The sequence below is a fragment of the Larus michahellis genome, chromosome 10 (assembly GCF_964199755.1).
Source record: "Larus michahellis chromosome 10, bLarMic1.1, whole genome shotgun sequence".
NCBI lineage: Eukaryota > Metazoa > Chordata > Aves > Charadriiformes > Laridae > Larus > Larus michahellis.
This window is the reverse complement of record NC_133905.1, coordinates 2,620,760-2,648,034: the sequence shown is the minus strand read 5'-3', so window position 1 is coordinate 2,648,034 and position 27,275 is coordinate 2,620,760. Positions and strand designations below refer to the sequence as shown.

General features: G+C 53.0%; 1 protein-coding gene across 5 annotated transcripts in view; it reads right to left on the bottom strand.

Moving 5' to 3' along the window:
* Nucleotides 1-27,248, bottom strand: part of FLNB (filamin B) — a 75,952-nt gene extending 48,704 nt beyond the window's left edge. For all 5 annotated transcript variants that reach the window (XM_074602370.1, XM_074602366.1, XM_074602368.1 and 2 more), the window contains exons 1-2: nucleotides 26,885-27,248; nucleotides 936-1,184 (exon numbers count right to left, since the gene is read on the bottom strand). In XM_074602370.1, coding sequence (XP_074458471.1) covers nucleotides 936-1,184; nucleotides 26,885-27,233 — 598 coding nt within the window. In that variant the 5' untranslated portion in view covers nucleotides 27,234-27,248. The remainder of the gene's footprint in view (nucleotides 1-935; nucleotides 1,185-26,884) is intronic.
* Nucleotides 27,249-27,275: the final 27 nt, after the last annotated feature.

Here is a 27,275-nt window from a genome sequence, read left to right as displayed (position 1 = left end):
GAAGAAACCAAGGATGAACTCCACAGCCACTGGTTTTACACTGCTATACAGAAAGACATTCAAAGATTCGCAGAAGTAAGCAAAACAAGACAGGGACGCTCTGCTCACTGACATGTTTCTAAGACAACAACCAGCATCTCCAGGGGCCCTTATGGCACAGGCAGTAACAGCCAGTTCAGAACGGCTCCCACCCACCCTGCCCATCGACTGAAGGTGTACCGCTTTTCCGTCAGCCACACAACTGCACGGCTTTACGTTTAAGCTGTGCAAGACACCACTCTGAAGTCAGCACGAATACATCTAGCCATCCTTTACGTTTCGCCGGCCTCTCCTGCGGCAAATTTGGAAAAGAAAGTTTCAACTGCTTGCCACAGCTCCCCAGATCGCAGTAGACGAACACCAGCAATCGCGCTAGCGAGGCCGTTTTACAAGAAGGTGAGGAAACTGTGCCTTTTTCACACTTCATCACGTTACTCGCCCTAAGCAGCACAGCCTCAGCTTGCTACACGCTGAAATTCAGGTAGTGAGCAGCTCCTGGCTGCTCTGTGCTCCCTCTGCAAGCCTATTTCAGGAGAACACACGAAGCCTCCTGCTGCGCCCCGAAGTTGAAAGGTTGTTAGCACTTGCTGTGGGAACAAGCCTTTCTTGCATTTAGGAGCCAGCATTTGCGCCTTTGTCCCTTGCACCCAACACAAAGCTCAGACACGGCGCCTCCAATAACGCAATCACACATTCTGCTTTAGGCCAGTATTTCTCTTGGCCAAGTCGTTTACAAGTTGCTGCTTCCCACAGCTGGCCTCTTTGGACTCAGGTTTTCTTGAAATCCTCGTTCCCGTCTCCAGCTCAGCAGTGAACACCACCTCCCACAGGGACAGCGGGGCGGCCACGAGGACAGCGAGCAAGGAAAACGCCAACCGTCGGAGGAAGGGACTTACCTGGAGCACAACTGTCAACAAGGGCCCCCAGTGCTTTGCCATCCTGCCAGTTTTGATTGAAGTTCGTGATCGGCAAGTAAGGAATTTTGTTCTGGATCCAGCCCAGCAGCCTCTGCTTAGGGGTCTGCTTCTTTGCATCATCATCACCTTCATCCTCCCACACTGGCATGGAAATGGAGTAGTGGAGGATAAGGGTCCATATCAGGCCAAGGATCAACTTCAAGTTTCCATCAACTATGGCTTTACTATCTGGAAGGCAAAAGACACGCACCTGATTATTTCCCACCCTAAAGGAAAGAGGCATGTTTTTAAAATACTGTGCCTGCACTCGTGCCCAGGTAATCAAGGACACGAAAAGCAACCCAGGTCACTGCAGGCAATTGCGCAGGCAGAGACACCATTCTTCTCGCCCTGCACTGGACGGGAGGGAAGAGACGAGTCCCAAGGCTTGGTGCCCTCCAGCCGTTCTGAGAGCCCAGTGCTCTCCAAGGGTCCTGTGACTTGCCCTTGAAGCTTTACAACGTTAAGCTTCGGAGAACTGGCAGTTTAAGAACTCCGGTATTTTGCGTTTGGATGATAAGTGCCACCTGGTATTATTAACAGCATTTGTATCTTAGGAAAGAGGCCAAACAGCATGTGATGGGGTTCACAAGAACAGCATCCCTACAGGGCGTACCTACAGCACCACTTAGGAAACTGCAGTTATATACAGAAACGTGCCTCACACACACATCAACAGTTTGCATAAAAAATGGTAGCAAAAAAAACTGCTATATGATGAAGTCCAGCAAAGCCAGAGTTTGGAATTAGAACAGAATCCGGATATGTCACAACCTGGGCACAAACGGCACAGCGGGGAGCGGTGGTCCATCGGGCATCCTTTGCACCACCACACTCCTGCCTGCGCAAAACGTCATCCCGTCACACTACAAACTGAGAGTCAGAGGAAAAGGAAAACCCAACTCTGGATCCAACGTTCTAGCCTAGGAAAAGTTCATCACCTCAGCCACAGCTCTACTTTAAGACACACCACGCGGCTGAGCTTAAGGCTGCTGGGCATCACGACCAGACTGTCGCGCAAGCTGCCTGAGGGGGCAGGGTATTTCTCTGCATCAGTTTGGCCTTACGACGTGACCTCTACAGTTTTGTGAATACTCTTGCAATTTACTTTGGTTTTAGTGAGTCACCGGTCAGATGCACCCCCGCTGAACTCGTAGCTGCTACTCAGGCTGCATTGCACTGGCAGCAGCTCCAGTTTGTCCAAGCTCAACCAAACCAGGGCCGTTCTGCAACGTTACGGGATGCCCTCAGCCTGACCGATCCTGTCATTCACAGCAACGCATCACAGCAGAGCATTTTTCTGTTCTTTCCTTCGTTACAATGAAAACTACTGAAGAAATCCCTTTTTAGTCAACAGAAGTTACAAGTGACCTGGAAGCCTTTGCCTGCTCTCCAGCTCCCGGAGGAGATGCTGGAGTAAAGACAACTACGGTGGTATATGCTGGAGCGAGTGCAGAGGAGGGCAACGAAGCTGGTGAAGGGCCTGGAGAATAAATCCTACGAGGAGCGATTGAAGGAGCTGGGACTGTTTAGTTTGAGGAAGAGGAGGCTGAGGGGAGACCTCATCGCTCTCTACAACTACTTGAAAGGACATTGTAGAGAGGTTGGTGCTGGTCTCTTCTCACAGGTAATTAGCGATAGAACAAGAGGGAATGGCTTCAAGCTGCAGCAGGGTAGGTTTAGGCTGGACATTAGGAAAAAATTCTGCACAGGAAGAGTGGTCGGACACTGGAATAGGCTGCCCAGGGAGGTGGTGGAGTCACCATCCCTGGATGTGTTTAAGACTCGTTTAGATGTGGGGTTGGGGGATATGGTGTAGGGGAGAACTTTGTAGAGTGGGGTTGATGGTTGGACTCGATGATCCCAAGGGTCTTTTCCAGCCTGAATGATTCTATAAACTCACTATCATGCACCAAAATAATTGTACAGGGATCTTAATGAGTGTTCAGTACTTCGATGGCCTTCTCCAGTTCATATTGAGAGTGTTTACAGGTAGAGTCCTCCAAGCCAAGCCCCACCATGCCCAACATCCACCGGGCATGCCTTACTCTCTCCTCTTCAGCTACAGAGACCTCAGCAGCAACCCAACACCATCTTATCAACACAAAAAGATCTCCTGACTTTCAAAACAAGTGATTATACAGAATAGTGACCAAGAACAGTAAGCACCAGGGTGTTCCCTTTAACCCAATGCTCGGGAGAAGTGGTTAATATTTACGTGGTTTCACAATAGGGCGGTATGTCCTGAACAGATAATACTGTAACTTCAGACCTTGAATGGCGTTTGGCCTTTCTCGATAGTTAACGTCTGGTTTCTACTCAGATTTTATTTGTACTGGACTTTTTTAACATTAGTTTTGACTAGACTTACAGGATTGTGATAAGTGTCTGCCATTTGACTGCTCACTGCTGATTTCACATCCACTCTGAGATATACAATAGATAGCCATGAGGTGACTGAGCCCCGCTGGGTTTTAATTACAGGTTCCAAGGTAAAAGTCTGCATCATGTAAGTAGCGTGTCTCCTAGCAACAGCTAAACAGACAGTCCCTGCTGTTACCCTCCCTCCCTCTTCCCAGCTGAGCTGCAAACTGGTCAGGGGAGGGAAGACACTCCCTTACAAACTATCAGGGAAAGCTTCCTTGAAAGAAATGGCACCGGAGCAGAAGGAAGAGCTGCAGTTTACCTAAGAGAGAGACCCCAAACGCTGCTGGCAGGCTCGCCATGGCACCTGAGCTCCACAAGCTGGAATTAAGGGCTGGAGCCTCCAAAGCCGGACCATCAGTGTGAGCCCCCACCACCCACCTGCTCCCTGTATCCCACAGCACCTTCATCCTGCACCCCACGGCAGGACCAGCCGCTCAGCACCCCTCCCGCCAGAGCATCCCTGCCCCAGAAACATCCCCGAGCTTCAGATTTATACTGACATCGGCATTTTTACTGGAGTGGACGCAGTGATGAGTTACTACACGACAAGTAAACTCATTTCGGAAAGCCATCCAGCATTCATTCCCAGGGAGGAAAGCCAGCGGGACAGAGTCACCTCGAGCACGCTGCTACACGCACGTTACTCGAGACAAAGAATGGCCCGTTTTGTATTTACAGCACATAAATAGCATCTGTACGCGGATGCGCTGGGGTTGCCGCAGCAGCCGGCCGTGTGCTCAGCGCCTCCTCCAGCGCCCCGTCGCCACCTCCCAGGGCAGGGCTGGGCAGGGGGCCTCGACCCGGGGGGAAAGAGCCCGTGGACGAGACAGCTTCACACCCAGGGCAAGAATATCCCGTCTCAGCAGCCTCGTCCAGAGAGGCCGGGTGTGGGGACGCTGCCCCGATGACAGGAAAAGGTCACCGCAGGAACGGGACGGCTCTTCCTCCCCGGGGGCTGGTGCCACCCCCACCGCCATGCTTCGTTAGCAAAGTTAGCGAGCTCTTACAGCCTCCCGGCTTCCTGACGGGCATAGGGATCTCATGATGTAATTTTTTCCAAGCCTGATGGTAGGAGGGCTTGTCTGCTTTCCTTTGGGGTGGGGAAGGAGGGAGGGAGGGAGGGAGGGAGAAGAACTCCTGGGCAGGACAGGAGACCTTATCAGCACCCAGCAGAGCCGCCCGCCTTTCCCACAGGCGCCCGCTCCCAGCCGCAGGGGATCCCACCGGCAGCTCAGCCCCTGGCCAGCCTGGGCTCGTGATCTCTGCCATGATATAAAAGGACCCTCCAGGTCCAAGAAGAGACCAGAGTCCAGCCCAAAGCAGGCTTGGCTTCCAAGCGCTGGTGTAAAGCTCGGCTCCACCCAAGCGCTCAGCCTCTCCAGAAGAGCCTCCGCTTTGGTGCTGCCTTCTTAAATAACCGACTGAAAACTTTCAGTGTCTTCTCCGTGAGGTCTCTCGGGCGTTACGATGCAAGCATCTGTTACCAGGTCCCGCACAAGGAGCACAGAGCTGGTCTGGAGAACCCCAAAACCCACATTTGCAGGCACCCCCCACCAGCTCCCAGTGTAACACGGCCAAGATTTTGGAACAGTGAAAAAAAATATGTGTTTCCAAGGACACTTAAGCACGGACAATCACTACTGCAGGCAGTGCCCTCTACCCCAGCTCAGCTGGCTTTCCACTGGATTCCCCCATTCCCTGCCCTCCTTCAAGACACATTTTCTGGCCATCCCAGGCTGGAAAACAGATTATATGCACAGCAGATCTTGCAACACTGCTTTCCTACTACAAACATTACTTTTAGGCGTACTTATTACTCACACAAACTACGCTCAGAAGCTTTACAGAGCCTTTCAAGCTACGCGACTCCCTTCCTGCTCTGGAGCTCGCAGTAAGCGCGCGGCGCAGAGATGCACGCTTGTCAGCGCAACTGCCCGGCCCCTCAAACACGCACCTCCATCGCTGGCAGCCGTGTTCGGCTTGCAGCTTTGGTGAATTAGGTAGATGGGAGCAAATTGTCTGCTTTCAGCCAAAACGGAGAGCGTGTGTTCACTCCACAGCACCAGGCAAGTTTCCGCAGGCTAAAGGAGCCTTCTCCAGGCAGGCGACAGCCACCCATCCCGCCTTCCCGCGGCTCGGAGGGAGCGAGCTGCTGCATCTCACCCGCCGAGATAACTCAGCAGGGCTGAAAATATTCTTTACAGCACCATTGCAGACAGCTTTAATGTAACTTTTTTTTTTTTTTTTTTGGAGAAAGCGTGGTCACCTGCAAAATTTGCTTTATTCACATTACAATGTCTACGTTAACGCCCGCAGGATGCCCTTACACACATGCCTGTGTGCACTCGCTCCCTGCTTCCCTGTACCCAGTAGGAGATGCGTGCTTTGGAGATCAAAGTTCCTGCAGAGCTGAGTCACGCCACCGCACCGGCAGCGGAGCAGGATACCTGCTGACTGCCATTTGACTTGTACTTTCCAAGGACACGTTTTTATGGGGAGCCCAGGCACGAAGCAGGAATCCATGGCTGGAGTGCCATAGGACCTCTCGCCTGCCCCAGAGCAGTACTTAGGAGGACTTCATCTGCGGGGGAACCACAGGCAACCACCTTTAGAGGTGCCATCTGGAACGGCCAAAGGGTGAGAGGTTGGGGATTGTTTTTTTCATGAGAACTCAAAGAGTTTTGGGGCTGTTACGTACAAGTCCTGCTGATAGCTGCAGACTCCAAGTTTGTGAATGCTGGTAGACGACCACTTTCAGACCATCTGCAAGTTACCGCAGCCAGACACACGGTCCAGAACCAGCAAGAAGCAGAAACGCTCAAGTCTGGCTTTAACAGGAACCTTCGCTCCCACCTACACCGCTCAATGTGCATTTTAACTTCGGCTACCCCAACTCTAACTTCGCTTTCCTCATCGAAAAACACCCGATGGCAACCCAACGGCCAAGGGAAGAGCCACGGCCGTGCAGCGGGGCCAGGAGAGGTTGCAGCCAGCTCGCCGCCGAGAGCTCCTGGCGTCGGGACGCGGCTCGACGGGACCCGCGGGCTGACTGCCGGGGAAAACCTGCCAGCAAGACTTAAGCTGTTCTGCAGAATCAACACCAGCACTGAATAAGCGAGCTCCCACTCTTCTCTAATAAAATAAAAAAAAAAAAAAAAGCACCTATATATAGCCTACGACATTAAGTTTTATGTAGGAGTATCCTGCTTCTTAGTCAGCTATTAGGATTTAAGTGGCTGCCTGGTAGGGTGAAGAGGAAAACAGACCGAAACAGAGCTCGTTTGCTTCCCCCATCACACCTCCCAGTCTAGATTGTAATTCTTACCCTTTTATTATCCTATTAACTAAGTGGCAACCGGCCCAAAAAAATGGATTATGGCAATTCCATAGGCCCACAGTACATGCCACCAGTCTCAGTCTTGAAAAGGAACCAAGTTGTAACAGCTCAAGCTGATTTATAATTGTTGCTCTATACTAAATATTAATTCGATATGTTACTCTTGGACTGTTAATATCACACTCCTTAAAGCACAAAGAAAGACGTTAAAGTGCCTAGCCTTCAGCCAGCAGCGTGACAAGCCTGAGCCAGCAATGTGACCGTCTCGAGACAAACGTGTGTCATTTTTACAGCCTGGGCCACAAAAAACTTCCCAACTCAACCTACCGAGTGGAAAACTGCCAGCGCTGCAGAGCCTGGTCCTCTGTATTTGCGTATTTGCCCCGGGAGCAAGCGCCCGCACTGAAACCTGGCATTGGTTCGAAGCTTGCGAAGTCGTCGACTCCAGGAGACATCCCTAAACTCTACCTGCAGCCAGCAGGGGGGCAAGGTCTCTCACTTGATGTTGGCTCTTTAAACAGAGCTGTCGTAGGGCCCTTAAGTCACAATATCGGTGGCCAAGTAACTTCAGCATCTTTTGCCTTTAACCCAAGCGCCTAGGGCACGTTACAATTTAGTTTTAGGCATCTTCAGAGCTGTAAGAATATTTATTAGACTTACAAGCCATCATCGCTTGATTTCAGGAGCTAGTGTGGCAAGATAAATTCCCCTGACCTCACGCATCTTTCACAACAGCTTCACTTGTCCTTCCTGGGCCTTTTCCCAGCCCAGCGTACACCCTTTATTTCAGTTAGCTCTCTACTGGAAGCAGCACTGTTTCCAGAGGGGTGGGGGGAAAAAAAAAAAAAAAATAAAATAGTCAAAAGATCTTGCAGACTGGGAGTCCCCTCACTCCTCTGCTCAAAAGGGTTTCCAAGTTGCAACATGGAAAATTCCAAGCAGATTTTTTGGGAAAAAGGGAAAAAAGTCTTTTCCATGAGGGCTGTCGCACACTGGGACGGGAGCCCCGAGGCCACCAGGACTCCATCCTCCCAGGCCCCCAACCGGGCGCACCCTTGAGCAACCTGATCGAGTTGGGTCTGCTCCGAGTGCAGGGCTTGAACGGCATGATTTTCATTAGGTCTCCGCAAAACTAAATTATCCTACGATTTTTTAAAAAATAACAACAACGACAAATCCACTGTTACAAACCACTTTGTGACTAGTATCTTTTGCTCACCTGCAAGCCTGCTTTGCGTTCAGATTAGGCACAAGTACCACCCGAACTGCGGCCACGCTCCTTGAACTCTGCCCTACAGCAGAGCTGCGAGTCATTTTCTGCCGGACAATTAGTGGAAACAAGATAAGCTGCCGCAGCAGACAGCTTCCTTACTAAACCGAGCTAGCCATACAGACCGCGCAGAGCCTTGTGAAACAAATGAAGGACTGAAAAAGCAAATTTTGAGTAGTGAACTTAAGAAAGAGCTTCTTGGCTGAGGCCGCGGTCAACGCGGCTTCTTCACAGCCTGGGCAAAGCCACCTCAGAAGTTTTGCTGTTGATCTTCATTCACATGCGGAAGTTCTACCACAACCAGCGCTGATCTTTGCGTACAGCTTCTCTAAAAAGTAGTCACCCTCTCCAGCCCTGAGGTCTTTCCCCATTTACAATTTTGGTTTATGCACAGTATAGAGGAAGAACCAAAATGCATGGTCCTTAATACAAAACAAAAGAGCAGCCTCAACAACAGCCTTTACTCTCCATTCCCAGACACGGAAGGAACTCTATAGCGCACAAAGTTCAGCTCAGTTATGGATCATTTATGTGCAGACTGCAGGAATTTCAAATCCTGGTATCTTGACGTTTCTGAGTACTTTCCCACCTCTAATTAAACAGCTATAGCAACTGGCGGACAGAAAAAATTAAGCACTCATTAGGGCTTAATCTTCTGCAACGGTGAGAACGCCACATTGACTGGATCTCTTCCAAAGCCCTGCTCCGCACCATGTGGACACCAAAGAGAAGTATGCAGATGAGATGGAGCTGAGCAAGCTGTCTAAGGGAAGTCTTTGCTGAAGCCTACAGTACGTGTTCACAGGCTCAGCACGCCTGCTAAAGACATCAGCCACATCCTCTGCCGGGATACTCTGTCTTTAGATCAATTACACGGGCTCCTCTGTGCTTTGAGAACACACTGCAACCATTTCCTCCAGTGACCCTGGAGGCCAGGTCCACCTCGCGGCTCGCCGGGGCTCAGCGCACGGCATGTCCCCTGGCCACGCGCAGCCGGCTGTCCCGGCAATGGCATGGGGGCACTGAGCTGGCACCGGGGCGGCTGAACTCCGGCCGGCTCCATGGATTCCTAGCCGTGACCTGCTAGCCTCCAACGGCAACGTGCTCCGGTCCCGCTGCACCTCGGCTTCTCGGTCGTGTTCGCCGCCGGTGGGGAGACCCCCAGGAGAGATGCTCCCCAGCATCCAGCTCACCTGAACACCGGCCGGTGTTCAGCCCACCCGCTCCCAGCTCACCCCTGCGCCACGCCAGGACACGGCCAGCCATCGGCTTCGCTAACGAGCCCAGGCTGATCGTCGCCCCGGGGAAAGGTATCTTCAGGAAGTGCAGGTGATGCACCACATACACAGACCCACTAAGCTTTTTACGAGGGGAGTTTTTCAGAGGAGGAATGCCATCTCACCGGAGGGTTGTAAGAACAGAGTGCTCATCTGGGCACAGACAGGACAATGGAAAAAAAAAAAAATGTTGGATTTTCTTTTTTTCTTTTTTTTTTTTTTTTCTTTTTTTTGCAAGGGGACATACACCATCTTCCTCTATGCTTACCGGGATGCCTGGTTATCAAAAAAAAAAAAAAAAAAGTAAGACTCCTTTTTGAGATTCAACTTAGGATTTGAGATATTAAACACTACAGTTCAGAGGTTTCCCATAGCTTTTGCTTTAACTGGATTTGAAACCACCCAGATCAGCCCCAGAACTTCAGGCCACTATCGCACCCATCGCCCTGTACTGTCCACTGGTGCGCGTTGGGCCTCTGGAAAGGACGTCTCATGAGGTGGAACAGGCAACTGTAAAAATAAGGTCAAATCCAGCCTTTTCAGTGTAGGCTTGGCAAGAAAAAAAAAAATCCTACAGACTTTTAATATAGAAAAGAATAAAAAGACTCAAGCTAGTGGGGCTCACAGGAGTGAAATACAGGTTGAAACAGCTCTGCCCAACTTCTTAACGGGCACCTGGAGCCCACTAAAATATCACATGCAGAAGAGAAAGCCGTAACACGAAGCAAGTTTAAGCCAGCAGTACAACAGCAGCAGCAACCAACCCAGCTTGTGCAAGAGAAAGTGGAAACCCAAGGGGGTTGGAAGGAGAAGTCAAGAATTTCAAAATTAGGAATTGTTTGGGTGGGTGGGGAAAAAAAAAAAAAAAAAAGTCAAACTGCGGGTGGCTCAGGATGAAATTCCTTAACACTTTCAGTCCGAATGCACCTAGGGTTCCCGTTGCCTTAAGAGCCATATCCCAAGTTATGGGTAGGAGAAGGTAAATGTGCGGATCTGAGGCTCGGGAAGAGCCCCAGGCGGGCGGCGTTAGAGCACAGTGACTGTCGCTGCCAGCGCTCCTGGGGAGGAGCAGCTCCACTGGGACGGGACCAGCCAGGAGCAAGGATGAAACGCAGCGGAGCAGGAGCCGCCGTTCACTCCGGCTATTTCAGACGCAGTCACTCGCTGCCAAGCAGGTCCCCGCTCGTGGGACTGCAGGGCAGGCACCCAGCCGACCCGCACGCAGGAATGCTGCGCTAATTATTTGAGATCCTTTTTTGGGGGGAGGGGGGAGAGAGAAAAAAAAAAAAAAAAAAGAAGAAAAGGAGTCTGAATGTCCAGCCTTTGTACAGCAGCAAGTTTCCATGAGTGCTGCTTTGTTTGCAGCGAGCGAGCCCCTCGCCAGCTCCACGGGCACCCCGCCGCCGCGCTCTGACCCCGAAACCCCGGCTGGGCTCGTTAACCGGCGCAGCCGAGCGCCCGGCAACACCGTACCGTTCCCGTAAACCCCCCGCGCCCGCGTCCCGCCGGTGGAGCCGCGGGCCCTGGACACCCCGCCGCGCACGGGGCCTGCCGCGGCACGCTGCCGTCCATGACATCATTGCCAAAACCGCCCCGACAATGGGCCCTGTGAGAGCGGCCCCGCTCGCGCCCAGCGAAGCGCATTCCCCGCTGCTGAGCTCATCCCACCGCCCCTACGGTGCCGGTGCCGGCCCCGGGAGCAGCCGGGATACTGCGTCTTCCGCTCGCGGGAAGCGCCCCGGCCGAAGGAGTTCAGCGCTCTCCAGTGCAACCCAGGGCACTGAACTCCAACCACCACGTTCGGCGGCGGCTTTTTGGAGGAGGACTGAGTGGAAGCCGGGCAGCAGGGGCAGAAACGGTCTTGCAACCCCTTCGTGCCTCACCACGCAAAAGGAGCCCAAGTCCGACTGGGACGTTCCTGCTCCCCACGGGTTCGGGGTGACTCAGCAGCCCCCCATCCCGCAGGGCAGCATGGCTGGCAGTACCCCAAAGAGAGGTTGCATCGACCCCGCGGGCAACAGGCGGCTTGGGAAAGTCCCTGGAAAGGGGCAGGCAGCGTGGGATGGGGCCGTGGGAAGGGCTGCGGGGTTGCACCCACCGCCCCAGGGTCAAGCGCCCGAGGAGGGATGCACCAGGAAGCCATGGGGACAGGTCAATGCAAGCAGCTCGAGTGATGATTAATCATTCGGGAATGACCGGTGAAGGAAAGTCCCCGCAGTGGGGAGTGAGCATCCCGGAAAGTGGATTTCTGTTAAATGATGGAGGGAGTGGGGGGACGAAAGCGGTCCTCCTGCCTTCGCCACGCTCTGCTGAGAAACGCTTGGCTCGGCTTTTGAAACCCAGTGGCACGACACAAGGCACACCTCCCTCCGCCGGGGACGGGATGGGAGAGAAAGGGGAATGACCCTGTGCCAGGTCTGCGCTCCCCGGGGTCACTGCAGTGATTGCCACAGCACTGCAAGGCTTCGCCCTCCCACCGGAGCTACACCCGCGCCAGCAACACCGCCGCCCAATTCGCAGGAAACAAGTTCCACTTTAAGCAACACATTAAAGTGTTAGTCAAATCCGAAATTGCCCAAGCTTAGCACGAAATACACGTCCAGGAGTCTGATAGAATCATAGAATCTTCATGGTTGGAAAGGACCTTCGAGATCATTGAGTCCAACCATACACACACACACAAAAAACAAACAAACAAAAACAAACAACAGAAAACCCAACAACCTACAGTCTCTGCCGTTCAGAGCATGCCCTGAAGTGCCAAATCTAGACGTTGATAAACTGGAGGTTGTTATTTCATGCACAGATGCAGACAGAAAAGCCCCTCCTCACAACACATCGCGTGCTCGCACAACCGGACAGCCAAGCCTTCATCAGCAAGGCTGAGCTGATAAAAACGGCTGCGGAGTCACATTTCGGCGAGTGTCACACAACAAAACTGAGAATTGCCTCTGAAGGACGAGAGGGCCGTAACCATCTCTGCGGGATTAAGGTAATCCTAAATCTCACCGGGTCGCTTCAGGTTGCGTCAAGGTTAAAAACCTGTCTAGGTCTTGCAAAGACCTCCCCGGGGCTGGCAGAGGCATTAGGTGACAAGTCATTAGCACTGCTTCGTATCCTGCGTTACTGAAGGAAGGTGACCAAGATCCAGCGCAGGGGACCCGGGGGAAGGTCCACCCTCAGGCACCAGCGTCCATTGGAGATGGAAAAGGTGCAAGAAATGCGGCTGCAAAAGAAATGCCCTGACGAGGCCGAAGCGCAACGAGGAATCCAGAGGTTTCCAGACGCCAGAGTGACCTCGGCACTACCGAAGAGCGTGTTTACTCACACTGGGGGTAGGTCAAGATAGTTGTAAGAAACAGCATGTAAAATCCTGCCGAGATAAATGAGCCCATTCAGATAGGGCTGTCCTACATCTTCTGTGTGGCAGCCGCCAGGCACGAAAGCTGCAATGGATGGAGCTTCTGAGGCCAAAACCAACACATTGGAAATTATCAGAAGTGATTACTGTTTGGGGAAATCCTTGGCCACGACAGACACCAAGATTCAATTTTTCCATCCGAAACCAGAATCGCTGCACTTGACTGTGATTCACTGCGCGCAGGGCTGTTGGAAGGAAATCCCCATTCATCCAGCCCTGCATGGCTCAACCCATCCCCGCTCCACGCCGCCGCACCGAAGCACCCAGGATTGGAGCTTCGGGGTTGGTGACACATCCGAAAACACCCAGCCAGTTACTTTAGCTACGCAAAACATCTGCGGTTTGTCCCGGTGTTGGCAGCCGCTGATTTTGAGCACCGAACAGCACAGCTCCACGCAGGTTTTCTTTGAAGCATTTAAGCACAGATATGCTGTTACAGAAGCTCTACAGCCCTCCTTAGCCTAGCGACAAAGTTATTCCAGAATTTATCAGCAGGTCAGCTACCTCACTCCTACCATTTCCCTGCGAAGCAACAGGAAAGGTGATTAATCTCCAACATGCAATTGCACCCCCACTGCAGACAGGAACGGCCGCTTTGAAAATCTCCCTCCAGCATCCGAGCCACTTCAACAATTCATTTTGACATTCAGACAGAAGTACGCGCTCTGAACATAAACACGCAGCACCGAAAGCAGCCCGACACCCACGCGCCGCCACCGGAACGTGTCTCGCCACGCCACTGCAATTCAGCGCTGCCGTGACGGTGCAAACCCCCCGAAACCAGCTGTAGTCCTGCCTCCGAGCTGCGGCCACGGCCGTGCCCGTCAGGAGGGGGACAACACACCCGCACGAGGCAGGCTGCCGGCTGCAGCCGCGCACCAAGCGGGGACGCTCGGGGCTGTTGCACCATCGCTGCAAACACATGCATCCCTGCATCCCTGGCAGGATTTTCCGTGTTTTTCCAGTTGCTTTTCCATGACCACTATGAAGATGTGTTAATGCTTTTGTACGTAAGCCAGCTAGATGTTAATTCTTCACGAGCTTTCGCATACAGACACCTATCCTCCCCTCCACCGGGAACCACGACCATCCCTGTCCGAAAAGGAAAACGACCATTTTCTTCCCAGAAGGCCAATCCTTAAATAAAAATAAAAAAATATTCAGTGTGGTGCAGCCACTGCTTGAAGGAAGAAGCTTTCCCCTCTTCCCGGAGAAAGGAGTGAAGTTTTTTTGAGCGTATTTTTGTGTACTTGGGACTTGCACTCTGGGACAGTGCAACCCAGCAGCAAACACTGCCATCCGCGCACAGCGCAAGGCTCGCCCCTGCGCGGCCAAGATTTAAGCCGTGCGTGCGTAACACCCCACGCAGGACAGCACTGTCTTTACACGGTTTCAGCTACAAGCCGCTAATGGGAGGAATAGACGCTTGGCTTGAGGCCCAGGTAACTCCTCGGCCGGCGGCAGCCCCCATCAGACAGACCTCTTTTGAGGGGAGCCTTCGCCAGCAGGAGCGCGGCGCTGAATCCGCAGGGGCACGGACCGCACGGGTGGTCTCCGAGCACCTTAAAGCGGACCAGATGGGATTAATGGTGCGGCTCGAGCACATATTCGCCGCAGCTGTGCGACGCCCGTCCCCGTGCTAGACCGCGTCCCCGCTCCTCCCACCCAAAGCCGCTCGCCCCACGGCGGAGCTTTGCTTCGGACGCGCGAGTCCCGCAGGGCCCCCACGGCACAAGGGACCCCGGCTCACTCCGGCCGCTCTCCCGTGCCGTGGGGCCGGTGCCGTGCACGGGCTCTCTCCGGAGGCTGGGCTTCAAACCTTCCAGCTGAAGGCTTGGCGCAAGGCTCTCCAGACTTCACAGGCTCGCAGCTCTCGCCCCCGTCTTCGGGGACATGGCTCCACCACACACGCTGACCGAGCGGGGCGCAGGCAATTACCCAAATCCTCGCCAGCTGCAAGATCTCATTTTCAATCTGCAGTCTCACATTGTTCACATTTGCAAGCCTATTGTGTTTCACATTTTTAACACAACACACACAAAAAAAAAAAAAATAAAAGCATTGGCTCTAGGGGCAATTTTGGAATATTTGCAGCAACGCTGCAAGCTGCGCTGCTCTGCCTGGTCTCCCATACCCCTTCCAGTTACCTACAGCCTTAGGCCACCTCATTTGTTACCAATTCCTCCATTTCACCATGAAAAATGTTTAGTAACAGGCTATTCCCTCCGTGCAGACAGAAACAGGCATTTCTCCTACTCCTAGGCTGCTCCTTCCAGCTCCTACAGCCCAGTGTGAACACTTTTGCTGCCCAGTACCACCTCAGAAGCCTGAGCTCCTTTTCTCACAGGTAGAGCATGAAATATTCTGCAGTTTGTTACAGCCTATGTGTAAGTAACAAAGCTAGTTAATTAAAATATTTACGCTTCCTCTGCCTTAGGCAGTGCTTTTGACCAATAGCTGCAGCACTTCATGTGAAGCCGTTCAGTTTTCCTCCTTGCAATTAAAAACCCGTTAAAGGCACACAGTTTTCCTCAGTTATTTACCTATCACAGAAAAGGTATTTCTTTTGTTTTGAACACAAGAGCTAGGCTGCAAAACCACAGCAAAATCTGAAGTAGATTCGTTGAAGTACGGTTTTATGCCACTAACTTCAGGGCACTTCCCTGGCCGAGCCAGGGTTGTCCAGCAGAGCTTTCCACCTGGGAAACCTCAGGCATTTCCACTGTTTTCCGGGGCCTTGAACTAGCAGCTCCTCACCGGAGTCTGCTGCTCCTGGTGCTTTCACGGCAGAGCAAACCACCTTGGCGAGCTGACCCTCGCAGAGTAGCTCCAGGCTGTTTCCTCCCAGAAAGCGGGATGTTGGGATATACTCAAGTGAGGATCCCGGCAGGGATGCGGTTAATTCTCTGGGACAAGGTCTTTGCGATACCCTTGTCCGGGAGTCCCATATGCCCCTATCTCTATAACTGCAGATGTCTGCAAGTCATTAGCGTGCTCAGTAATGCGCACTTAGCAGCCACTAATCATCCAGCGCGACAGCGCCAAGGGCAGCCTGAGCCGCTTTACTGGGACAGCCAGCTGAAGGCAGAGCTTCCATTAAAGCTTCTTCACCCCTACAGACTGGGAGAGAATCTGAACCACCGGCAGGCAATCTCAGCCTATTCCAACTCTCTTTTTGGGTGTAAAACCTCTAACTGGGTACCTGTGAGCTGCGCCGGCTTCTGTGAGCGCCGGGGCTGCAGCCCAGGGCCACGGACGGGGATCTGCAGGCGCCCCTCGGTAGCCTGGTGTTGTGGCCCCGCAAGCCGACATCCCGCTTGGCCTTTGGCGACTTGATTGAGCTGGCCATCCTCGCCCCGGCTCACCGCTCAGGTTAGCTAGAGGAGCTGGTTTGTCAACACGCAGCCAACCTCTGCCAGCCGGGGACTTCTCTGACAGCAGCTGCGGTAAAAGCCACCCTCCTCCCTTTGGCCACCCAAATTTGATGTAGCTGTTCAGTTGCCCAGCGCACACGCTGCACCCTCTGTTGCGAGTGTCAGACTCCCTTCAGCCAGCGCTGGGTACCACAGGGCTACATAACCACAGAGCATTAAGGCAGCACCACTACAGAGGGTCCCGTGGTCCCGGTTTAAAAGCCTCCGTCCCTTTGTCCCGACGTCTGACAGCCGCAGCGTCCGGCACCGCTGAGCTCGGGCTGTGGCACTGGGAGTCGCTGCTTTTGAAAGAGTCCCCACAGATTTTCCTCGCAGCCACCAGCCTAGTTTCTCCATTTCTTCATAGCTGCATTTTTACCACAAGCCTAAAAGAGTTACCAAAAGAAATAATTCTCAGAGACAGCTAAAGCTGTTTCTATTTGACTTTTAATTAGATCATTGATCTTGTTCAAGCAGTTACATAAGCTATCAGATATTTGCATCCAGCCACTGTTAATCAACAGCCGGAACAGAGCTGAAACAACACGATTAGCATCCTAAGTCTTCCCACAGCCGGTATGTTAATTCTGCTCTGACACCAACTCTTCCCCCACAGGGGAATTTGATAACCAGACGAGCGTCTCAGCAAGGCACAACAGTGACACCAGCAAACAGCAGCTCTGCGGGAGCATCCAGGTGTTGGAGCAGGCTCAAGGGTGCCTGGGCTTTGGATTATTTGGGAGACCGACAGGCAGAATTACTCCAAGTCTTGCAGAGAGAAGGAAACTCCACAGAAACTCACTATTTAGCTATGAAGGTGAAGTAACACTCGGTATCTTGCATCATCAAGACGACAGTTAGATACCAACTTTGTTGGGCAAGCCAGCGTTCCCCATTCTGTAGCGAGGATCAAAAGCACTCAGATTAATCCAAGGTTTGTGTCTGACACCATGACAGATAGAAGGAATGTCTGTCATCCTGCCAGTTCCCAGCCAGGGAGACGCACCGGAGCCAGATGTGGGACCCTGCACCCCGGCTCTAGCTCTTCGCCCCCGTGGTCCGAGCCCAGAGGGACCTGCTGCTACACTCACCTCACTACCAAGGGCGGATCTGCACAGAGGGAAAGGTCACCTCCAAAATGTACTCATCAGCGTTTTAGCCTTGAGCCCTCAACTAGCTCCAAGACCTGGCCTGCCAGTATTTGTAGAGAGGTTGGTGCTGGTCTCTTCTCACAGGTAATTAGCGATAGAACAAGAGGGAATGGCTTCAAGCTGCAGCAGGGTAGGTTTAGGCTGGACATTAGGAAAAAATTCTGCACAGGAAGAGTGGTCGGACACTGGAATAGGCTGCCCAGGGAGGTGGTGGAGTCACCATCCCTGGATGTGTTTAAGACTCGTTTAGATGTGGGGTTGGGGGATATGGTGTAGGGGAGAACTTTGTAGCGTGGGGTTGATGGTTGGGCTCAATGAACCCAAGGGTCTTTTCCAACCTAAATGATTGTATGATTCTATTTGCCTATGGGAAGTCCACTAAAACAGCTGCAAGGCTGTGCCGAGAAAGGGGAATGTAAAACAGTTAATTATAACAATTAAAGGAAGCACAGATAGAACGCGTTAGTATCTAGCCGAGGGGAACAGTATTTCCTCTTCTGTGTTTGAATAACCTTCGGATGCGCATATCACGGGTGTTTGCTCAGACCAGCTCCGTGCCCTGTGCCTTCTGCTGCCGGGCTCCCAAGGGGTCCGTCGCAGCTCACCAGTTGCCACCTACGGCTCGCCTTGGGCCGGCCAACCACGGCAGCGCCCTTTAACATAGGCTCAGCCATACAGACCCGTACATTGTCTCCTCACAAGAGCAGCCACAGACTAATCAAAACCAGTAGGCAGCCCGAGATGGCCGGGAGCCGCGGGGGAGAGCCTGCCGCCAGCATCCCACCCCCGGCTCAGGCTGGAGCAGCCCCCAGATCCAGACGCGCTGGCAGCACCCAGGCAAGGCGCGGGAGCCGGCGTTGCGGGGCAGCGTTTCACTCCTCAGCCCAGAGCTCGTCCCGCAGACGGCGTGAAGTGCCCCCCACATTTCGGCACGAGAAGCTGGTGGAAACGCGGCAGCCGTGGGCTGGCAGGAAGGGCGGCTCCGCTGCTTGCGGCCACCGCTCCGCAGACGCCTGCACCCCACCCAGGCTCGCAGAAGACGGCAGGAGCCTCCCCAACGGCGTGGGGAAGGCAGAGGGTTGCTCAGCACGGCACCCGCCCATGCGAGCATCCTCTGCTGCGACGCCGGGATGTGCCGCGGCCACTGCTCTTGCCCAATTTTCCCCTGCAAAGAGGGCGGGCTGGGTGACAGCGTGGCAGTCTGTCTGCCCGTCCGTGCCCACCTCGCCCCCAGAGGGCCCAGCGTTTGGGAGCTGTGCTGCCGCGCAGCCCAGCCAGCTCACGCTGGAGTCATTCAGTGCTCTGACAAATAAATGCGTCATGATTTACGGCATGGCCTGAAGCAAGGGAGAAGGAGACGCGGCCCACGATGTCATTGCGGCCCATAGCCACTTTTGTGCTAATAATTGGGTAACAATGGCAGGAGGGTTCATGCAACCTGCTGCTGCTGCTAGATGAAAACAGCTTGTCCCTTCGCAAGACAGATCTCAGCCTGGACGTTCAAAGCTTTGCCAGCACCAACTTACCAGCCTGATGAGTAAAACTTGCTATCTTTCAGTGACCCAGGGAAAACAACTCTGAAATATCAGCTGAATTTATGCTTTAAAGTTAGAGATCGCCTTCAGTATTTATTGGTTCCTTCCCGTTATATTAGTTGTCTAATGCGAGTTGTAAGGAACAGCAGAGGACCATCACCTATCTGACTCGGAGGGAACATCCCATTCGCAACCAGACGGTGCAGTCGTATGTGTGGCCACTCTTCTCAGATGGTTTGAGAGACCCATGGCTGCTTTCTTCCAAAGGCATTACCAGCAGGAGGTCCAAACAACTCCAGCCCATCACACCAGGAGAGGCAGGACTCAGCTGCTCCATCCTCTGCCCACCCCGGGGCAGCTCCAGGGCAGTGTCTGCTGTGTCACTCGGCACAAGGGAGGATGTGCAAGGCAACCCCTGCTTCTCCAGGAACTTGGGCAAAGCTGCCTTTGGCTGTTGTTTGAAGTGGCCTAGCTTGTTTTTGCTAACACAACAAAAAAAAAATATCCAGTTTATCCCTGCAGTGGTTGTACTACAGTTGCCTTGTACTAGCACAGCAGGAACTAGACATTGCACACATCTCTCTCTGGATGTTAGACTTTGACTGCTTACAGCAGAGTAGCGTTTACACGTCGCAACCCACTAGCTGAACCCAAAGCCCACCAGAGCAGATCCAGTCCTCACTGTCATGTACCAGATATTACGTAGGCACCTCCAAAACTCTAGGTTAGTTGCAGGAGGGGCAGAAAGCTGAGGGAGGCTCACGAACAGGTTAGAGCGCACGTCAGAGCCCAGAGAACCATCTAGTTATGATCCAACACAGGCTCACCGCAAGGCTTTCAAGCACAGGAACTAGGATTTATCTCCTAATGATGACCTGGAAGAAAGCGTCTTCCCTATTAGATTACAGAGTACTGGTCCTTCCTCAGGAGGAACACAAACAGGTAGGAGTGCAAGCTGCGAGAAACTTTTGCCTTATGGGGAAAACAATCTACACCACGTTCCCAGAAGCAAGACCTTGGGGGGGGGGACCTCACTCAAGCTTCATTGCACTAATCCAAATCAACAGGCAGAGCTCGCTTAGCACATTGAAGAGAGAACCTCAGACCTCGGTTGACTCAACTCTGAACCCCGGGTCAAGTTCCCGGGAAGAGCAAGGGCAGCTCTGCTCACCCCACCCAGGCGGCGGCTGCAAGAGGGGTGGGCGAGTACCCATCTCGACCGCACACACACACACTGCTATCGAGAAAAGATATGGGAGCAGCTCGCACTGGTTTCACAGGCACGGTATTTTCATAAAAACTGCTAGTTTCATTTCTCCAAGCCCAACGTGAAGGCACATAGCTGTTCCCCCCCCCGCCCTCAGCATGTATTCGGCCTGAAGCAAACTAAGCCTTGTGAGCAGTGCCATATTGGTGATGGCTGTAGCAAAGACTGCTCAGATCTCCTTGCAAGGATGGGCAGTGCCTTCCCTTAGCCTTTTCTACATGTATTCTGCTTTGGGTTCTTCCCCCAGCAGTTAACACTCAGCTACCCGGCATTTCCTTCCTGCAGCATGGACATGCTTGGAACACCTGACTGTTTGTCCTGCCAAGTCCAAGCAGATTGCAGGAACCCATCCTCACCTGCTTCCACCCTCCCATCCTCGCCTGCTTCCACCCCCCACGCATGCCCATCACTACCTTGGTGCGCCTGCACGAAGACGACTCCCCCTGCCCCCAGGTGGGTGCTCTGGAACAGGACCCACAGTGCTATCGGAGCACACACACAAAAAGCAAGAAAACCTCACAGGAACCTACAGGCTTCTCTACAGAGAGCCCGGCTACCTCACCAAGAGCCAAAGTCGGGCTTGATGCTTTGTAAGCAAGAGCCGCTGGGCCAGGCTCTTCAGGCACACCGGTACCAAGCGTCAAGAGAGCCAAACCCCAGGTCGCTGTATCTTCATTACTGTAATGACTTACAGGTCAGGGGCCATGTTTATGAGCCGTGTACCACGCCAGGCAGCAGAGGAAGACGGGTCCACAGGCAGGTCCGCCTGATGCTGGTGGCAGAGACCTGGCGACTGTCACAGTCTGTTCACACCAGCATCACCTGCAATGCACGGCTTCGCTCTGGTGCGCTTGCTTAGCGTGTATTAGTGGTCTAAACTTGTCAGGCCCTTGTTCGGGTCCCAGAGTAGCTGCACATCGAAGTCTGTTTCTGAGGGGCAGAGAGAAAACAGAATTCCTCTGCAGCTCGGGGGATTCAGAGATCATTGGTTTACCTCCCATCGCTTGGAGCGGACACCGAACAATACTGGCAACGCAGAAGCATGGCCACACACAAGGCTAAGCACATTCTTAGATTACAGTTATAGGCTAGAAAAAGTTATCCTGACCCACTTAGATTTAAACATCCCCATGTAAGTCAATACAGGACATGGCATTAGAACATGGAGCAGTTAAGACTTCAGTCCTCCTTGAATAGCTGGCATGGCGTGCAGTGCCTGAAATGAAAAAGCTGTTTAGCACATTAGTCTAACTGGTCCCAAGTAATTTTACTGAAGTTTGATCGGTTTACAAGTTTCCGCTCATATGTAAAAGAACGCAAGAACGGTCTGTGTAAGCTACCTTAAAGTTTCCTGTAACTTGGAGCAAACAGCTCATGCAGAGCCGCTTTTGCTGCAGCCCAGCAGTCCAACTAGTGAAACAGAAGGTCCTGAGGAGACCAACCACTCTCAGAAACCAAAGCCACCTCCAGTCTCCAGCAGTGAGGCCCACTGCCACGCTATCAAAAGTCATTTTCGAGGGGAAGGATTAAGTGTCACATTTCCAAGAAGCAGAAAGTTGCTTCCAAGACACGCTGGATCTTTTCCAGAAAACAGCCTCCAGGGAAGTCACAGGTAAGTGGCAGACAAAACGCAAGTGTATTTAGACTACCTCCTTATGATGTGTTAATAACATCTGGAGTGAGACAGAGAGAGACCCTGCGCGTATACAGGCTGAACGCATATTTTCCCTTTTTTTCCCCAGTTTTCCAGCACCTAGCTCTGGGCACCACAGGACAATGCATTTACCAAGGTTTAGAAAAGACGAATATTCCTCTAAAAATTTAAGATTTGCTTTGTCACCCTTCAGTGAGCATATCAACAGCCTAGTTGGTTTTCAACCATTTTCCTAAAATGAGATTTCAAAAAGGTACTCAAAGGACTCCCAGGTCAAGATACTTCAATCTTTAGAGCACGCTGGAGGTCTGCACTAGAGCACAGCGCGTAGATCAAGTACGAGGTCATTAAGCAAAAACCCACCCGATACAGAGGTTACGCTCGGTCAGAAAGAGCCCTTCCAGAACTACTCCTGCAGCTGGGACATCCCAAGGCCACCAACTTCTCCACAAGGCATGTCCCAACAGACCATGATTATAACTTCATCCTCTCCTCACTGGCACGGCTCAACTCCCTCCAGGCACCGCAGCGGGACTCGGGACCACCGTAAAGACAAACCTTGAAACCAACCACACAACAGCAGCTGGGGCTGGCACAGGATCCCAGCGACACCCTGCAGCTGGGAGGCAAGCCCGATCGGCTCGCTCATCTGGTGAAAGCGCAACCCGGCAAAGAGAAGCTCCATGTTTTTCACTGTGATCAATCTGACTGCTGCAGTCTAAGATTGCAGTTTTACCAAAGAAAAAAGCCAGCCGCTCGGCATCCATCCTGCCTCTCCGCTGGGCAAGCCGTAGCCATGAAGACACTGCCAACAGACACCAACCAGCACCACAGCACACACCTAGGACCTGCCGGCTGCAAGCTTGGGTACAAATTGGCAGGTCACAGCCCAAAACCACCTGCCAGGCTTCAGACACTGAACTCCTCTGTTTCTAAGCTAAATCAGTTGACTCCTGTTGCCCAGTATCAGGGTTTCTAGGGGCAAGCTCTGTGCCAAATTAGCTTCAACCCCCCCTTCTCCACCACTTGCTGCAGCTTTTACCAAGGCATGATGTGGCTCTCATACAAAGTAATCTGCGGAGTCAATCGGCTCCTTCGGCCAAGAGCAAAGCCCTTGTGCTCTGCATTCCTGGCATCCTACTCTGCAGCGCCTGTCACGCCGCACGCCACTCAGCACCCAGGAATCCGCAATTATCTCAGTCTAGCAGACAAAAAAAAAAAGCTAGACTTAATACTTGTTAACACTTGAGTAGCATAGCAGCTCCCTCGTGTCAAGCAGAAGACTCACAGAATGGTAGGGGCTGGGAAGGGACATTGCCCCTTGTCCTGTCACCGGGCACCACTGAAAAGAGTCTGGCCCCATCTTCTTGACACCCACCCTTTAGATACTGATAAGATCCCCTCTCAGCCTTCTCTTCGCCAGGCTAAACAGACCCAGGTCTCTCAGCCTGTCCTTGTAAGAGAGATGCTCCAATCCCCTGATCACCTTCGTAGCCCTCCATTGGACTCTCTCCAGTTTCTTGACCTGGGGAGCCCAGAACTGGGCACAGTACTCCAGATGTGGCCTCACCAAGGCAGAGTGGAAGGGAAGGATGACCTCCTTCGACCCACTGGCCACGCTCTTTTTAATGCGCCCCAGGATGCCATTGGCCTTCTTGGCTGCAAGGGCACATTGACCTCAGTCAACTTCTTGTCCATCAGGACTCCTAGGTCCCTCTCTGCAGAGCTGTTTTCCAGCAGGTCAACCCCTAACCTGTACTGGTGCATGGGGTTATTCCTCCCTACTTGCAGCACCCTACACTTGCCCCTTTTGAACTTCATGAGGTTCCTCTCTGACCAGCTCTCTCTGAATGGCAGCACAGCCTCCTGGTGTGTCAGCCACCCCTCCCACTTTTGTGTCATCAGCAAGCTTGCTGGGGGTACACTCTGTCCCCTCATCCAGGCTGTTGACAAACGTGTTGAATAAGACTGGAGCCAGTACTGGCCCCTGGGGAACACCAGTAGTTACAGGCCTCCAACTAGACTCTGCGCCGCCGATGACAAGCCTCTGAGCTCTGCCATTCAGCCAGTTCTCAATTCACTTCACTGTCCACTCATCCAACCCACACTTCCTAAGCTCACCTATGAGGATATTATGGGAGACAGAGTCAAAAGCCTTGCTAAAGTCGAGGTAGACAACATCCACTGCTCCCCCCTCATCTGCCCAGCCAGCCATGCCATCATAGAAGACTATCAGATTGGTCACCTCCTTCGTGTCCAAGTCACCTGCCCTAACAGCAGCTTTTCCAGAGCTTTCAATCCCATCTTTGCTGGAGGGCACGAAGCACCTATGTGCTTTATGACTGTTTTTTTTACAGTAGACCACACATGTGGTCACATCTGCACTGAAGTGAAGGCCCTTCACGCCTAGGAGAAAAGCATCTTGAAACTACCAACAGACTCTGAGCCGAGACTAAACAAGGGGTAACAGCAGCAGGAGAGGCTGGACTCCTAACTGTGCATCCAGAAAGGGCTGTAGTCAAACACTATAAATTTAAACCGACTTCTCTGCGTCTAGGCAGACTTATTTTAAATGGACAAAAAATGAACGCCAAAAGCTTGCTACTGAAAGAGTTTAAAAGTGTGGTTGTAGTACAGCAGCAGTAGCTGAGCCATAATACATGGCTTCCAAAACGTTCCTGGAAGTTAAATAATAACTGGAACAAGCACTGCATCCACTTAGCAGAGGTCTGATGGCATTATTAATGCCAGAAATCCAGCAGCCGCAGCTGTCAGGTTTTCCCGGCTGATTTGGCTCGGAGCTGGCCCTAAACACCCCAGGCCCTAAAGAATAACCTGGTCATAAAAGTTCTCTACCTAAGCGCCTTTACCGGTACTCAGCTCCAGACCCCGTAACAGCCTTGCTTTTGTTCAGCACCACAAAAGAAGAGACTAAAAACTACAAACAAAATGAAAGCCCCAAGTTCTTCAGAACCCGCAGGGAGAAACGCACCCAGGGCAGGCAGCGAAGCCCAGGGACACCGCGCCTGCAGGAGGGGTGGTGTGGGCTTCAGCCCCTTCAGCCGAACGGAGCACCGCAAGGCTTCCTCTGAACCTCTTTTTTGGAAAGGGGGCTCAGGATGTTTTTTTCAGGCTTCAGTTTATCCCGGACTGTACGTATAGCGGGGCTCCTGTGCTACCACTTGGCTCTGGTGGCACAGCTCGTATGGAGCTGCAGACCCCTTCATGCAAAGGCTGGGAGATGGCAGAGGCACTAGCAGCCTATTTCATTCTCCAAAGCTTCAACTGCAGGGTTTTTAGGGTTTCTTTTGTTGGGTTTTGGGGGTTGTTTGGTTGTTTGTTTTATTTTTAATAGCCAACACAATGCAAGTAAGCTGCAGAACAGTTAGACGAGTCTTAAGTGATTAGGGCCAGCCTGCAGCTCAGTCTCATCCTGCAAGGGAGCGGTGCTGCTGCCGCCGCAGTGCTTCTAGGAAGGAAGTCGCTGGAAGCCAGGCCTGACCGGACTAACCTTGATCTCCCAAACCCGCAGCCCTCGGGAAGTCCCGCAGACAAATAGGAAGGCAGCTGGAGCAGCAACGTTTTTCTAGGGCAAACAATACAACAGAGGGGGAGCGCTGGCCTGGCGTTAGCCCTGTGGCTGGTAAGGAGCTATTCCAGCGGCCGAGGCGGGAAGGTGAGCTCCGACGGCAGCAAAACAAGCTCAGCCCAGGAGTCGGCAGCTGCAACTCGAACCCCTCTGTGTGCGAAGGGAATGCACCTCTCAGTAAATAATTAGCGCCAGCTCCCTTCCCAGCTGCAAGCACGTTAGCTCTTTTGCCCCAGGAGGATAATCAGCCATTCGGGACCCAACAGTCCCCATTTGTCCAAAGCTGTTTTTACCTCCTAGTAGAGAGGAGTAACAGGGTACCCACCTACCCCACCCAGCCACAGGTTTCCAGAGAGGGCCAGGTCTCTCCCAACTGGAGAAGTTTGTATTTTCTTGCTATTGTAGCTGAAGCCTCTGAAGGGAAACAGCTTTCACCTCGGCCAAGAGTTTTAGGCAACTGAGCAGAGCTGCACTCACCCAAATTCAGCTGTGCAATTCATCGAGGCCAGAGTCATCAGGAGGCAGTAATTAGAGTTATCTGGCAAAGTGCTAGAAAAGGCATTCGCATTCCTTCCCAGAGATCTCTCAGGCATTCAAATTATTGCTTTACAGACTGCGTTGCAGCCACACCTGAGCTATTCCCAAAACGGTTACCACATGCATTCCTGAGGGATCATCTGCAATTTGACATTTGTGCATGCCAACAGCTTTTAATTTTCCTGAGCAGCCCACCGGTTATCTAGCAATTGCACCCTCCAGCATGGCATGGAGAGTCAAACCTAGTGCCAGCCAGGGCAGGCGTTAGCTCACACCACCCACCTCCAGGAGCTAGCAGAGGTCCTTGTACATTTTCTGCCACAGCAGGAAGATTAAGGAGAAAGTGCAGCCTGTTCAAAAGCTGCAACTGCGCTCAGGCAAGCATCCACGCTAACCAGAACACTGGCATCATCTACTGGGCTCACGAAAAACCTCCTCTACCACCTATGGTGGTGCCTATCTCCCCACAGCTCACCCCACAAGAGCCAGGCACCCTGCCAGAGCCCTGGTACCCCCGCCTGGACACAGGCTGGGGCCAGCATCATCCCGGCCACATCTCCTGCCAGGGCTGCCAGAGGGCTCAGCGCCTGGGGAAAGGGGCTGCGCAGGGAGAGACCGTGCTCCGGCATTGGGCTTCTTCAGGAAAAGACCTGAGAGCAAAGCCTCACCTACGAGACAGCGGCTAAGGGAGATGCTGAGGAGGACGGGATGGCATTGACAGCCGGGCCCCACCACACACACTGCACACGCAGTTTTAGACCAACACTACGCCCAACGCTTGCTCTTCAAGGAAAGAAACCCCCAACGCTTGCTCTTCAAGGAAAGAGAAAGCAGCCGTTCCTCAGTTCCCGATCCCGCGGCCCCGGGGAGCCCAGCCGGCAGCACCGTCCACGCTCCGCGGGGCAAAGGTCCAGGTGCGGAGGGGGGAAGAAAGAAAAAAAAAAAAAAAAGAAAAGGAAACGCAATAAAATGCGAAAAACCCCCAAACCCACCCGCTGGGGATGCACTCACCGATGGAGACCAGCTTGATGCTCTCCCGCTCCAGGAACTCGAGGGCCACCGAGACGTTCTCCAGCTGCATCTGGCGGAAGGTGGGCCGCTGGTGGTACTTGCGGTACATGCGCTTCTGGCTGAGCACCTCCAGCAGGGCGATGAGGCGCAGCCCGTCGCTCAGGTCGTGCTGCAGGTTGCCGATGCGCTTGTTGACGCAGCGCAGGTGCTCGTTGCACCAGCGGGTGAAGGTGTTCTGCTGGATGCGCTTCCAGGGCGCGTCCTCCGCCAGGTCCTTCTCGGTGGCCGGCATCTCGCCGTCGGGATCGGCCGCTCTGCGCCCGCCCTGGCCCCGCGCCTGCGTGCTCATGGCGCGGCCGCGCTCCGCCTCCTCCTCCGCCTCCTCCTCCTC